The 16,085-nt window shown below is 30.6% G+C and overlaps 1 protein-coding gene across 1 annotated transcript; it reads right to left on the bottom strand.

Annotated features, from left to right (window-relative positions):
- Positions 1-384: 384 nt before the first annotated feature.
- LOC124362405 (eukaryotic translation initiation factor 4E-binding protein) lies at positions 385-11,833 on the bottom strand. The gene is made up of 4 exons (XM_046816864.1): positions 11,500-11,833; positions 11,153-11,309; positions 4,659-4,829; positions 385-1,923 (listed from the first exon to the last, which is right to left on the bottom strand). Exons 2-4 carry the CDS (start codon positions 11,292-11,294, stop codon positions 1,883-1,885), a joined length of 354 nt encoding a protein of 117 aa, XP_046672820.1. The 5' UTR covers positions 11,295-11,309; positions 11,500-11,833; the 3' UTR covers positions 385-1,882.
- Between the last annotated feature and the right edge of the window lie 4,252 nt (positions 11,834-16,085).

Genomic DNA, 16,085 nt, shown 5'->3' with positions numbered 1-16,085 from the left:
AATGAGAATGCACAAACTGATACTTTGTTGCTTTTTTTAGCAACAATTTTGATACTGCAATATTTCTAAATAGGTTTTACTTTTTAGCCCCTGGTCGCAATATTCAGTATTTGGAGTAAGTTATACCACAGACCTGCAGTCAACAAAAAAAATCAAATGTTACTAACCCGTTTGTATCAAAACACGGTTGTCAAAACTTATACAAGAAAAAGTTTGTCTTAAATAAAAGCATTTAAAACAATAATTTAGATACCATAAACACACATGGCACAAAGTGAAAAGACATTGCGATAGGCCTATCAGTAATACTCCAGTCGCTCATTCTTGTCTATCCTGTGTTTGTTATGTGCTTATTGAGAGAGGTTGAATGAAGAAAACAAGATGTACACTCACAAGTATATTTTACAAACTGTAATCAAAATGGATAATAAAACCGATGGCACATTTTTACATACATTCATTCAGAGATTTATTACATTACTATTATGACTTTGATTACATGACTAGTGTTTAGAATAATGAGCAACAAATTAGCAACAAAACCGTGAAAATGACATTCAATGTCCTAAAACAGATAAAACATAATCAGTAAATATAAACTATAGTAATTTGTGATGGTCAAAATTTTTTGCTACGTGTTACTATTGATACAGAAATAACATAAACAAGTTGATTTCATGAAATAGGCAGTAATATCACTAAGCCGAGATTACTCGAGTATTACATAGATTTATTGCTATGTTACTTAATGCTTGTCACTAATATTTACTAAGTAAATACTAGAATCACCGGGTTTTCATTAAAACATTTGGGTCTAGGATTTTTAAAACTGTTAGTTTTTAATATCATCTAAATTCTAAAAAGTAACATCCAAATATTACTACCACAAATTTTTATATCTAAATATCAATAGTCCTTGATGAGAAGAAAGACGTTCACTTAAGTGACATCTGTGACTCGAGAAGGTATTGGCAGTGTGTCCTAACATGTTCAACTTTACTATCTCATGTAGCATTAATTTCCAACTAATGCACCGTATATACTGTAACTTTCACGTCTTAACTACAATGTCAAGTTGTTTACATTTTCAGAGCCATTAACTTCATAGAAATAGTCATATGAAGCAGTTATTAACAAATGTTTAACAAAAAAAATAAAACATTGTATAAGAGACCAAAATCATGCACGAAAAATTAATAACCTCAGCAATAACTGGTTAAAGAAATCTTTAAATGCAAGATAAATCATATCCATATAAAAACCATTGTGTACAGACATATTTTTAAAATGCTATAAAACAGGTTAAGTAAGGCACATAGAACTAACATTAATTATAAAAATGAAAATTAATATAAGATAATATATAATCCTGATGTACATAGGTAACATTTTTCATAAGCATTCATTTTAAAATTTGTTTACAAAACCACCTTCAACTGTGGTTATACTTGTTTAATAAATTTAGTTGATTTAAATACACAAATTCAAATTAAACCCTAAACCTAACCAGAAACAAGAATCATGCCATCACATGGATTCATCTTATTTTGGATATCACTCACTGAATTAGTTTCCTTTACAATATACCTAAAATAATCAAAAGGGAAACACAAATTAGAAGATTAAAAATATAACAATTATTAAATCTAAAACTTAAAAAATCAAAAATACCATTACTTGTTAATATATCACTTGATCCATTCAAATAGGGGTGTTTTATTATAAAGCCATTCAGTAAAATCATGTTCTCGATGTTCAATTTCCACAAAAGCAATGTAAGCTGGAGGAGCGTAGGCCACGATGACGATGATGTTTTCTCATCCCAGCTTGCCCAGAATGAGATTTGAACATCCAAACAACAGTCATCTCTCTGTCAGTTCCATTACATATCCATCTCAAATTGGTCATTCTCATCTTCAATGTCTGGAAAAAATATAATTCAGACAAAATGCTCTATACATATTTTATATTCTCAGTTTGTTGATGAAAACTATTTATACTTTCACTTTGTAAAATATAAATATTCTAACTTTCCAACAGTTTTGGTTTTTTGCGTTACTCTCCAATTTACGATCCCTACTCGCCTCAAAGTAAAAAAGTGGGTTTTTTGGAAAATAAATGTTTATGCAAGTACGATTTAGTTATGCCAAATTAAATTAAACTTTAAAAAGCCATATTTTAGTACAAAAATAACCATTTTTTATTTAAAAATATTGTATTTAAAAACCCATTAAAAGTGTGCTAAATAAATAACTCATTTACTAGATGCTTTGAAAACTTTCCTAAAATAATAATCTCTAAAAAATTCTCATTTAAAAATCATAAAAGATTAAATTTTAAATATAGATAAATTGAATTTGTGTTAGGAACCATGCAAACCTTTTGAAAATGTGAACCAAAACTTCAAGAATGGTTACATAGAATTGTAAAGAAAAGGGTTTTCTACATTACGTTTTGCCCGTCATCTAGTTGCGGTGAAGTTATAGAGAGTTTACACTTCACCTCTATAAATGCACACTTAGAGAGAGACCACTATAGTTTTTTCTAGGAAAATTTGTTAATAGAGAGTTACTTTAGAAGATATGACACTAAAATTCCTATAACATATTAGTAATAAAAAATTATTTAACTCTGGAACTGGTGATTGCCAGATATCTGCACTATCGCTGGATGCCCATATACTCAAACATACTAGTTTTGTTTGGTTTTTTAAATCCTGCTAACAAACAGGGATTGACAGGAAGAGCAATGTGTCCTCGGGCAAATAGGAATACAGAGGGGCAACTATACAAATACAGAATAAACTAACATAAAACAAACATAAACATGTTTAAGAAAAAAGGCTACAACCTATATATTTTTGAAAGCAGCATTAAATTTGCAACAATATGTATACTTTGCTGAGTACGCTCAAGGTCACCTAGACTATGGAATATTTCGAGGTAGACTAACACTGGAATATATCGAGGTAGACTAAACAAATTTTTATTTTTTATAATATTCATATAAAATAATTTTTTTTCCGTGTTTTATTTTAAACACATAATATTTTTTAAAAATTGAGCATTGTTTAAGGTTAAAATAATTGTCTGAAATAAAAGAACACTACCAGTAACCCTAAAATACTACACCGGTACAGGAAATTCCCATACTGATTCTAGAGTTAAGATTGTTACAAATCTTGTATACTTTTTATTGCAAACTAAATGACACAACATGATAAAAACATTTTTGTTTAATTTTTGTACTGTTTGATTCCATAAATATAAAATAGATGTAATATACTCGTTACCAGACTGAAGACAACCAACATAAATTGTTAAGGCAAGTTTTTTCCAAAACAATGAAAGCATTTTTGTAAAATTCATTCAAATGTTTATAAAATATGACTACTATGTAGCATTCACTCTAACTACTAGTACATTTTCTATATACTTATTAGTTTCATTGATACTAAATATTGATTTTTCTCATGTTTTCTCTTTTTCCTGTGAGCATTGATGAATTCACCACATGAAATTGTTCCTTTTATTTGATTTGATAAAATTACCATCAAAGGAAGATTTAATATCCATTAACCACAGAAAAGATTTTAATGGCCACCAGTTTTTACACGATCACCCAAGTTAAATGTTTTTGGTATTGTTTATTTACATGTTATGTAGACCTTTAAAATTATTTGTAATTTAAAAAATAAACCAATATTTAAATAAAACTGTAGTTTCTATGTATTAAACATTGATTTAGAGTTTTTTATATGTGTTAAACATTAATTATTAAGATATTTCCATCTAGTTATTTTGTTTTAAATTTGTTATTTAAATTCCAAAAGAAATAAGATATACTAAAACTTAAAATTATAAATAAACAATGTGTATTATTTATTACTAATTTTTTCAATTAAATTGCCAACTGAATCAAGGTAATAGTTTAGTTAACATTTACACTTATTAACTAAGTACAATACTGAAGAGTGGCTAAATTGTTCTGATCAAAAAGTCACGTGAGGTATCTTATACATTATTCAAAAGCTATTGCCTGTTTGTGGAACACTGCATTATTCAGTTATTCAGCCAGTCTCGAAACCTTGACATTGGTTATGAAGATCCAGTTCTGCCGCTTGAACAACCATAAACAATAATACTGCATGTTATGTAAAGAAACTTTTGTAGATCATTGAAGTAGACGATCCTGTGATAACATAAGTTGTTTAAAATGCTATTGCAATGCAGTGTGCACCTTGTTTGAAGGTTTACTTCTTAAAAAGGTTTGGAAGTTATTGAATTTTTCTGAACTCTTCTATTCTGTCCATTGATAAAAGCATATATGAATTACATCTGTTAAAGGAACACACCGAGTTGATCAATAAACTCTGAATGTATAAATCTAACAAGAAGATGAACTGTTTCATTGAAGTTAATCTCACAAAATGAAAACTTATTCATTGTAACAGTGTTTTTTATTATAAGATAATGTTTTAAAAATTAAATAAAAGTACCTATATAACACCAAAATCTTGGAAAGACTGAAACTTTATTTATCTTGTAAAAGGCACTAGTAGTTGAACGGGTTAACAGCAGGGGTACAATAGCACATTCAGTGCTGCCCCACACTGATGTCAAGGAAGTGAAAAAAACTCCCAGTAGATAAAAACCTACCTTTTTTCACAGGGCTAGATGAGTCATGGCCATTTTCCTTGGGATGGTCAACAAATTCATGGCCTTTGATGAGATATTCAGGAATTGCTGCCAAATTTTTTGGTGGAGTTTGGGCCATTGGAGAGTTTCTTAAATGCATTAACATGGACCTTTCATATACAATCTTGGTGCCTGAAATATAAGAAATTATTTTGAGATCTTGAAATATAATTATTGTGTCAATTAATTACGAGGTAGGAGTACACCACACATTGTAAAACAGGTTTCGCTGAGATTCAATGCAAAATTCTAAGTCTATTGATAGATGCAATGACAAACAATAAACAGGAAGAGAAATTTTTACATGCTCCGGCAAACAGAGAAAATTTGCTACAGAATGACAGGCTTCGACACTCAGCCAAATTCTATGGTTGGGCATACACCATGTAATTCATTCTTGCTGTCTATTTAGAAATATAGGTTGACACAAATGTTTAAATAATAAAAGTCTACACACCAAGTCACCATAAAATGATGTATTGTAGTATGTGTTGGGATAGTTAGGCTACAAGTATTAATATGTTACATTTTAAAATCTATGAAAAATTATGAAAAAGGGTCCTCCGAGTGAAGGAGACCACTCAACGTGAGCTTGACCTTGATAATGCTCAACAAGCCACACCACTCTTGAACTATGTGATGAAGCACAACTTGACAGTGCCGCAACCCTCCTGCAGTCCAAACATGGTTTTAGTCGACTTCCTTCTCTTCCCAAGGGTCAAGAACGCACAAAATAAATCTGTTTTAGGTTGATTAAAGCCGTCTGAGGTGCTGTGATGAGGTTCCTGCTGAAGCAGTTACTGTTTTTAATGGATATTATATGTAAATAAAGATTTATAACTGTGACTTCTTCTAGAACATGTACCATTGCGTGGCAGGGCTACAGGGAAAAGTGTATAGTTGCTCAAGTGATACTTAGCTAATTAGTTTAGCGATACAAGATAATTAGCAGACGGAAAGTTATTTGAGAAAATGGAAAGACTTAGTGAGGGCCAATTTACACATGTACGAAAGACTTGCAATTGGACAAAAGTGTTCGAAAAATTAAGAAAAACATATGGACTATAAACATATGGACATTGTCATTTTTTCATAAACTGACAACAAATGACAATCTACAGCATGAGTCAGTCATAAGGGCACAAACTAATTGTGAGGCTAACAAAAAGTTAAAGCTAAAAATAAAACTTATGACAATAAAGACCTACCGTGGCTGGCCTACAATAAGATGTAATTTTGAAAATTACAGAAATCTACCAAGCCTTAACAAAATCTAAACTGTTAGCAAGAAAATACTTGGATGATAACACCCAAAATCTCGAGGAGAGCTTCAACAACACTGTGTCAGCATAGTCATTGTGAAGAAAATGTTTACATTGTATACAAGCATGGTAACACATGTTACCAGTATTTGCTACTAACATTATTTGATATTTAAAACTAGGTCATTCCATGTCAGTTCACCCACATAATTTCTTCTTTCTTTTAACCCTTTATACAATACTTACTAAGTGGTGATAAAATTAAAAAGTTAAGTTTTTACAGGACTTAACAGATAATTCTATTGAATAATCTTCCTTGTGAATAACATATCTCAGTATGAAAAGATTACAACATACAATTACAACAGTTAACCCTTATATTATAAGGTACTTTGGTATTATCTGTAGGCCATTATTTTTGTTATGTTATTAGAAAGAATAGACTTTATTTGACTTACTGTGAAAATTACATGTCATTATGATGATCAGTTCTTGTTTTATGCCTCCAAAAAGGAAGCGATGTCGGCAAGGAGGCAACTCTGTCCCTATCTACTAATTGTTATTACACGTTATAAGTAGGTTTAAATTATGTTTTCATAAATATGTTACTAGTAGTACCAAAGTTAACATCGGACTGGACCATAATCTTTCCCAAAATTGCAGGCATATGTTTGCTTTGTCAATGTTTTTTATTTTAATCACTGCTCATAATATTTTTTAAAATAGACATTATACAAATTTCAATGTAGAGAAATACATGTAGTTGGCAACATAATAATGAAATATTGAATCATTTGAGTTTTACTTTTTAAAAACCTGAATAACATAAAAAAATAGTAAAGAATACATTTTTCTCCAATGTATAGCACCTTGACAGACAATGGGAAATTTATTTGAATACACCTGTTGTATAAAATGCTTTTTAATAAATATAACTCACAAACTATCAAAAAATATTTGAGTAAAAGTAGTTTATTTGTACTTTTGAATAATATACTTATGAAAACTACACAATCTCATATTGCACTATTCCGTATGCAATTATAACAGTTTGGCTTCCATTTGGTACTCATTTTTTCTAAAAGTTAAATATATGTAAAAGAAACCTTTCTTAGGTAACAATTTTGTTTTCATCCTAAAATTACTTATATATTTAGAACATTTATAGAAGTTTATAGAAATGTACAATGCATTTTAATTTTTATTATTTTTTCCAAGTCAATAGGATCAGGCACAATTAATTCATTAGGCAATTCATTCATCAGATAAAGACTTCATCCATTTCTACCAAACTAACATTGTCTTCTGATTAACTCCCCAGTACATTCCTAATGCCACTACTGTTCAAATTAACACTCATTTTGAAATGTACGATAAATTATTTACTCAATAATAATAATATTAAACATATGAACATAGGCCTACCTAAGTTTCACAAAAATGCAATCAATTAACTAAAATCTTTTACAAACCTTCACGTTTTTCACTTTACTAATTTATAAAACACAACACAACTGTATATTTATACACACTAAACAATGAAAAGTCTAAAAGATCCAAATAACTAGCAAACAATACACTAGTATTGACAATGGTGTAATAACAACCGAGATAACGACACAGCAACCAGATGATCCATAATTCTTATCTACTAGCTGAGTCCATGATTGTGCAACAGAATAAAAATAAAATTTTCAGTGATGATACTGTTGCTTAGAGCAATTCGATAAAGTGAAATAATAAAAACATTTAATAAAGCTGTTTCGACACATTAGGCATTTTAGGATTTTACATAACATTTTCAAACAAGTATGGTATAAACATTTATTTACTAAATAGCTATTAAAATAATGTTTTTGAAAGCCAAGAATACACTTTTTTCAGTAATAACACTCACTATGTTGTAGAACATAAACTCTACACGAACAAATGACAATCAGAAATGTGAACACCTAAGTTTAAAATGTTCTAATTAAAAATATAACCGAAGATTGTTTTACAGTATAATATGAAACCTTGGATCTTTATATTTAAATTTAGGTATGGTTTAGTTCAAACAAAGTAAAACTAGACTTGCTGTGAGAGATTATATTGTAACATAGTGAATACATCGAAAATAGCTTAGTGCCATTTGAAAACGTAGTTAATGCGTCAATAATCACCAGTTGCAGCGTTAAAGATAACCATACGAGCTCTCAATTGATGCTTGAATTGAGAGTACTATCTCGGGGGATGTTATTCTTTTTTTCGCCAGAAGTATGGACAGATGCCCACACTGATAGCCAGGAGGATTTCTGATCGGTACTTTCCCGACACAGATCATCCTGTGCTTCTGACCAAAAACAAAAGGTGGAGAGAGAGCTACAAATGAAATTAAAATGTGGAGACATCCATAGATGGAAGGATGGGTAAGGCATGAGGTATAAAGGATGCATAGATGCCAACTCACTTATCCAAGAGGGGAGAACTTCCAGCTTGGCCAGGGCCTCTAGGGCTGCAGTGGACTCCACGGAAGAACAAGTCACTTTCACTAAGAATCTTCATTGGCATCGGGGTAGGAACAAGTGTGGAGAGCAACATCACGAGGGGTAAGCTACCGAAATCGGACCATGTTACCTCTGATGGGAGCAACAAGCACTATACAATGAATACAAGAAAAGAGAGCATATGTAGAGACCTGGGGTCGACACTTCCACTACTGTGAGAACAAAGGAATAAGCAACCGCAACTGGACTCTGTCTCTAGAACGACTCCTACGGTGCAACTGAATGTTCATGCGTGTAGAGGACGCCAATGAGAGATGGATGTCAATTTGGACGATAGGTTCAACAGTTTACTTAGATAAGCTCATCAGTTTTTATTTTGACAAAAGTCAAAAAAAAAATTATTATTATAATTATAATTATACTAAATTATTTTAAAGATAACAAGGAGTTTTCTACTGAATATTAAAAACTAAAACTTTTACTGGATATATTGTAAATATTAAACAATCAGTAACTTTTTTTTTTGTTCAATGGTTTCTTGATTAGGCTTCAACCTTGATTAAACCATAAAACCACGTTATGTCAGCGAGCCGCCCAGTAGTGCTTGTTGTGTTGTTGACGTTTCGTGCTACACGAGGTTAGGTCAATGTTTACCACAAACATATAAAATCCAATTACTTTATATAGTAATAAATGTTATAAAACCCACTTAATTACTTATTCTATGCTGTCTTTATTTTCCCTGAACAATGTCGCTAGACTACAGATGATTTTAGATTTGCATATCGTCAGCTGGAAACGTTTCTTATGGGAGTCAATGTTTATGCAAGTTGTTTTATTGTAGATAACTAAAGAGATAACGATAAATGTTTATTTTAACCACTTCACAATATTTGTTGTTTTATTTAAAGATAATGCTTAAAAATTAAATATCTAGATAACAACAAAATTTTAGGAAGGCATTTTTATCTTGTAAAAGGCACTAGTAGTTGAACGGGCTAACAGTAATGTCTCCAGCCATCAGCTGGGGTACAATAGCAGCTTCAGTGCTACCCCACAATTATAGCAACATTGTATTCTAGAAGCTAATAGCAAACAAACATAGCATAAATTGAATATAAAATGGCTAATGGCAACAGTAAAACACAAAGAACGTCTCTATTTTGAAATGTACTAAGCAGCAAATCTGACCAATCATGAAATAGGAAAAATAATTTCATAGAGACGTACAAATGAGCACAAAGGAAAAAACTACAATCAAACTTCTTTGTTTGAAGTTGGTTTTGGGCGATGAAAGGATTGTGAAGGAAACAGGACTTTTCCGGACATTTGCCACTGTTCAGTGATACAAAATCAGTTTTAAGAATTAGTGTTGTGCTTTGTTTTTATTAAGTGCATGTTTTAGAGTTTATGAAGTTGACACACCTGACTTATGCATTTCAAAACACTCTGGTATGATTTGTTTATTTTAACCTAGATTGTAATTATGTGTTAGGTTAGTTATTTACCCAAAAAGGATTTCAGATTGCAGATCTTGAAACGTAATGTTACTGATTTTCTGTATCACTGAACGATGGCAAATGTTTATAAAAATTCTGTTTCCTTAACAATCAACTTCACCAAAAACCTTTGCAAAACTGATGAAAAAGAGGAAAAGTACAAAAAAAAAAACTCATAAAACTATCATCATAATGCAGTTGGTAGCCCTACTCTTACCTCTACAATTCCTTGTACTTTTTTCATATGAATATTTCATGTGAATATTGGTATCTTGTTTATCCGCTCCACCAATGCCTACCAAACCTTAGTTAGTTATCTTCACGCCCAGAAACCCTGAATCCCCCCTGTCCCCTAGATTGATGAACTGGGATATAACCTATTTCAACCAAATATGGGCCACGACCGCCAAAAATTCTTTATGGAAATGAAAACATACTATTTAATGAAAATTATAAAAGTGATTTTAGATTGTTATAGCTGACATGGCTAATGTAAACATTATCCAAAATAACTAACGATTTTTAGCTTTTTTAATCATAATACATTTTCTTATTCTGTAGCTTTTGCTGAAAAAATATATAGGCTTATACGTTGCACTGTGTTAATTTTTATGTACTTATTATTTACTTTCAAGATAGGCCTATCCTTGTAGAATCCTAAATTCATGTAGCAGTACAGGTGAATTTAGTCAGCAGGTATAGGATTAATAGATGTAATTTTATCTTCCACAAACTTATTGATGACCTTAGCATAGAATTGCGGAACTGAAAGGGTTAGTTATTGTTGTAACATTTCATCTGCATATAGACAAGTTGTTGATTAATATCACTATGAGGAGAGAGGTAAACTGGTAGTAAATTATGACCTTCACTCTTTAAATACTACAATTAGTGGTTTACTCCTTGATTTGTAATGAATTATTAATAAATGGTACTAAGTCAATATTCACAGGAAAATTAGCTAAGAAATGTTATTCTGTGCCTTAACAAAGTAGTATTCCAATTACAATTTTTTTTATCTATATAATTAGATTACACAAAAAGTGGGCTTTAAATTGTAAACAACCAACACCTAAGCCAAGCTGTCTAAATACTGTCAAGGTCATTATGTATCTAGAGGTGCCAGTTTCGTCTGAATTTTGTTTCAAATATGCATTGCTGCAAAATTAATGATACAAGCAAATAAATAGACATAATGGTATTTTTACCTCCAGGAGTTGTTGAGTATAGAGTTCCACCAGGTGTAGAAGAATAATCAATTGGTAGTTGTGATGGATCTGTGATAAGTACTCTTCTAGTAGGAATATTTTGACTTTGTGTAGCTTGACGGGCGATTGGAGATGCTGACATTTTAAATTGCCAAACCTAAAAATTACATTTAATTAATTTTGTTGAAACATTAACCAAACAAAAGAAAATAACCTTCATGAACAAAGAGTCGTCATTACTTTTAAATATATTAACATTACACATTTTTCTAGTTTATATTAAGATAAAATAAACTAAAAACTGTATTATTTTTATTTTAGTAATTGGAAAACATGTGTTTACTTACAAATAAAGAGACAAGAGGAGTTCGATGTACGATAAACAACCACGATGCTTCAATACACAGCAAGCAGACGGGCGTGTGTACAAGATTTACTACGACGAAGTTTCAATAAACACACCTACAATCAACTGAGTAACTAAATCACCACAACAAAATATTAACGAACTATTAAAATGTTTCACGAACCTTTCAAAATTCATTAAGAGCAAATAAAAAAGTTATAGCGTCAACTTCTTAGAAAATTATTAACACGCCACAATTTGGTGTTAAAATAGTTTGTTCACTGAGTGAGAACAAGCTCTATCCATGACACAAGTCACACAAGCAGCGCGAAATGCGAATACAAAACAAAACAGTTTGACGTTCGTTTTTATTCAAGGCCAACTACATAATCAACAACCAGTCAGCTTTCCGTTTCTTATCTTCACGCTTGTTGACGTGATAAAATTGTTTACACACCATTATCACTCTTCGCTGTTGTATGAACTATGAAGATCACTGATCATGTGGCTATCGACTTACACACCTGGAACAACCATAAGGACGGGGACGTACTCAAGAACACCGTGCACACATAAAACCTTTTTTGACCTTGCAACCAGAGAGTTTAACTAGAGAAAAATTACTTTTCGTAAGCTATACAGAATTTTATTTGGTTTTAACAGCATGAACTGATCAGAACAATCCATTTCAGAACCGTTCCTATAGTCCTTTGTTCATATTATATAATCAAGGGTATAACTTGGCATATTAGCTCTAACTACGCCCGCTCCTTGCCAATTAAATGATTTTCAATTTACTAAAAGGTCCCAAGAGACTAGCCGGTAAATTTCACTTGTTGTAGCCTATTTCTATACAAAATCTAACACAGGTTATTAAATGTTATATTATATCTTGGTATTGGACATTTAGTGATGTTGCTTCTCACATAATGTCTCAGCAAACTAGACATGAATTTTGGCTAAAACATTTATGGAATAAAAAAAAAACGCATCCAACTTAAAAAATTATATCTACAAATGTTCAAATATTTCAATTCAAATTTTTAATTGAGTAAATAATTTGGCTGCAGTTCTATAAAAAGCAAACGACTGATTGTAAATATCGATAAAAACAACACAATGGCCTATTGTATAATATAGATATTATAATAGTTTATCAAATATAAATTAAAAAACCTTATACAAAATTATATTTACAATTTGACGAGACATAAAAGAATTGAACTATAATAACAAAATTAACTAAACACTACAGTACATAGTTTTCTTCTTAAATTCTCAACTAGATCTCATCATTGCACTCGTAATGTGATGTTTTCAGTATTAAACCTTTGTGTAAAATGTCAACAGTTTTTCTTGTATACTTTTGGTATTTTCAGAAATAAAATGGTAAATCATAACATTTGGTTTTTCTGCCATCTTCTCTATTATTTATTTCGTAAACAAATTATATTTAAACAAGAAGAAATATTAGTTTTAATTTGATAGTGTCGATATTTTCATTTGATATCCCAGACTATTTTCAATATTTACAATTGATTGTTTGGCCGGCCTCTTATAGAACTGCAATCAATAATCTATACAAAATTTGTGATTAATACAATATTGATATAAAAAGGCCGTAATTACACTGGTTTCCCTATTTAAAAGGTATCTTCTGCTAGTGAAAATGATTTATAAATTATAAGGTATTTATTTTTATTACAGAAAGTACAATTTTTATTCCCAGGAGGGTTCACTTCTAGCTAAAAAACAATATAACATTTTACTAAATCTGTTAACTGAAATGTTAATTATTTTCTTAAAAAAAAACACACACAATTTTCCTATAATTTTTCATTTCTTACACAAGGACTTTCGAATGTGTGAATCAAACCTGACGGTGGCATCTTGGATCTCAAAAGGCCTTGTGTATGAAATTAAAAATTATTGGAGAATTGTCCGTTCCTTCAAAAAAATCATTTGTTTTCCAATAAGAAGAGCTCCTCCTTCAATGAAACATCTGTTAATGTTTTCATTGTCATAATCAATGCAGTAATGGCAGCTGAGATTCAATATGTATTCATGCCTACCAACCAAACACTTAGTCATAAGACTAAGGTAAAAGAGTATGTATATAATAAAGTGTAAACAGCACAATAGTTGTTTTGAGGAGGGAAAATGTATATGTGCAACAAGATGTTATGATTTTTTTAAACATGAAGTAGTTAGAATAACCATATGTAGTATATATACATCAACAAACTCAGAAAATGTGTAGTTTATATATATATATAATGTAATAAAAATCATAGTTTTTCCATTCTGAGTCCCCTTAAAAAGATTTATGAAATGTCTCAAAGACACTGACTATTAAAGATATTAAAATTGATATAAGTTAAACTTTAATATTATTTCCAAACAGAAAACTAATCTCTTTTTACTAGTAAATTAATGTTTATTCTTAAATTCACACTTCTAAAATAAAATACAGAATGTTATTCAATTGGGTGGAGTTTTTATTTTACTTAGAACTGAACTTCACAATTTATTAATATTATTTTGTATTAAACGTGTATTTTGTGGATGCTTGTAGCAATAACTAGTTAGTCTGGTTTCAGTTTAGTCTATTGAGAGTTAAAAGACATGGTATGTTAAATTGATTTTTTAATTTTTCATTAATAAAAAGATATATTGATATGTATCTTTATAAATAAGGACTTATATATATTATTAACGTATTAAAATTTAAATGCAGCGTATAGTAGTAGCATCTGTTATGATAAAACACAGATATCAATGTGGTATGTGATCAGCAGTAATGAGTAGGTGTGAGAGGTGACCCAGTTCAGTTTGGCTCACTTGAACAAACAGTCTCACATTCTTGACTCACTGTCAATCAACCACCATCAGTCACACCTTAGACTGCACTATGCCACTCTCACTGTTCTACTTTATGCTAATATTTTATTATCACTCAACTCGCTACCGATAAAAACGCCATACAAAAATGTTAAAATTTTTATATGAAAATACTAATGTGTATTATGTAATTTTGCTTTCCAGAAAAAAATATTTTTTATGTGAAATGATGTACTGTTGATCCGAATGAATTGAAAACTTGGGAATAAATCAAGATGATCTAAAAAAATTTTAGAATATTACATAACAATTACATCAAATTACATACTTTTATTGGATTTAGCAAATATTTTATTACATTAAAACAAAATTTTAGTAATGACTTAGGAAATGTAACTAATATTACACTAAAAGATATGTAGCTTATATGCAGTATTATTTATTTTATATAGTAATACCTGATTACATAGATATTATTTCGTTTTTTGTTTTTTTATTTTTTGCTTTTACTGGAGGAGGGCTTTGCCACTTAGTCCTTAGGTAAAAGCTACCACTGATTAAATCTGAACTGGAAAGACATTATCAGAAGCTCTTTTATAAATCTCAAAATTTTTACATTTTATACAATTTTTTGATTTAAAAAATATCAAATGCCAATGCACTACATCTTATCTATTTAAGATATTTTACATCATACTTTTATAAGACCAAAAGACGGAAAAACAAACTGTCCCAGAAACAAGCTGTACCAAATTAAAATTGTTACCATATAAACCATGCAATAGTGAAAATCCCTTACTAGAACATCTGTTGACAGCGCAGTATATGGACAGTCATAGTACTGCAATGTATAGGACCAACAACACTAATGAATTCTGGTATTAGTTACTAACCTCAATGAGACGTTGATGCCTGGGTTGTCTTTGAAATAAACACTGAACATGATTCAATGAAACAGAAAAAACATCTGTTGATAGCGCAATATATGGACAGTCATAGTACTGCAATGTATAGGACCAACAACACTAATGAATTCTGGTATTAGTTACTACCTCAATGAGACGTTGATGCCTGGGTTGTCTTTGAAATAAACACTGAACATGATTCAATGAAACAGAAAAAAACTGCAAATTTCTGGGAGTTATTAAGGACCTGTCTGGGCCTTACTAAAATCATGATGTTGTCCATCCGTCTGTGTGAACTCTTGATAGAAAGGTCCTCGAGACGAAACTTAGTACATAGGTCCTTTGGTATAAGGAAGATTCTTATTGATTTTGGGACAGACTGTCTGTCTGTCCATTTGTCTCTCTGTGTGACAATTCTTCAGGAATGTCCTAGAGCCTTGAAACTTGGTAAATAGCTTGCTTTTGGTCTAAGGAAAAACTGTATTGATTTTAGGAGAAAAAGGGCATTCAGTGTTCGTCTGTCTGTCCGCCTATGCAATAACTCTTTGTAGAAAGGTCTTAGAGATTTGAAACTTAAACCCAAGTTTTTCTTGGCCTAGGAAAGTACTCAATATATTTTGGGATCAGGTCATAGGGCAGTTTGTATGTGTGTCTTTCCTTATGCGCAATAACTATTGATAGTTATGTTATGTCATAAAGATTTGAAAATTGATAAATTTGACAGAATTTTCAGAAATAGATTTTATGAATAAACATGTCAGGACATAGTATTCATAATGCTAAATAACACGTTCTCTCCAAAACTGTACATTATACCAAACAATCTAAATAGATAGGATTA

This window comes from Homalodisca vitripennis, chromosome 5, assembly GCF_021130785.1.
Source record: "Homalodisca vitripennis isolate AUS2020 chromosome 5, UT_GWSS_2.1, whole genome shotgun sequence".
Taxonomy (NCBI): Eukaryota; Metazoa; Arthropoda; class Insecta; order Hemiptera; family Cicadellidae; genus Homalodisca; species Homalodisca vitripennis.
Note: the sequence above shows the minus strand (reverse complement) of the source record. Positions and strands in the feature narration are given on the sequence as shown.

Bases quoted from the DNA above. Each gene is read 5' to 3' on its own strand.
- LOC124362405 (XM_046816864.1), bottom strand. From the start codon at position 11,294: ATGTCAGCATCTCCAATCGCCCGTCAAGCTACACAAAGTCAAAATATT. The intron at 4,830-11,152 runs GTAAAAATACCA...CTTATATTTCAG, and splicing joins ATACTCAACAACTCCTGGAG to GCACCAAGATTGTATATGAA. The intron at 1,924-4,658 runs GTAGGTTTTTAT...TATTTTTTCCAG, and splicing joins ATCTAGCCCTGTGAAAAAAG to ACATTGAAGATGAGAATGAC.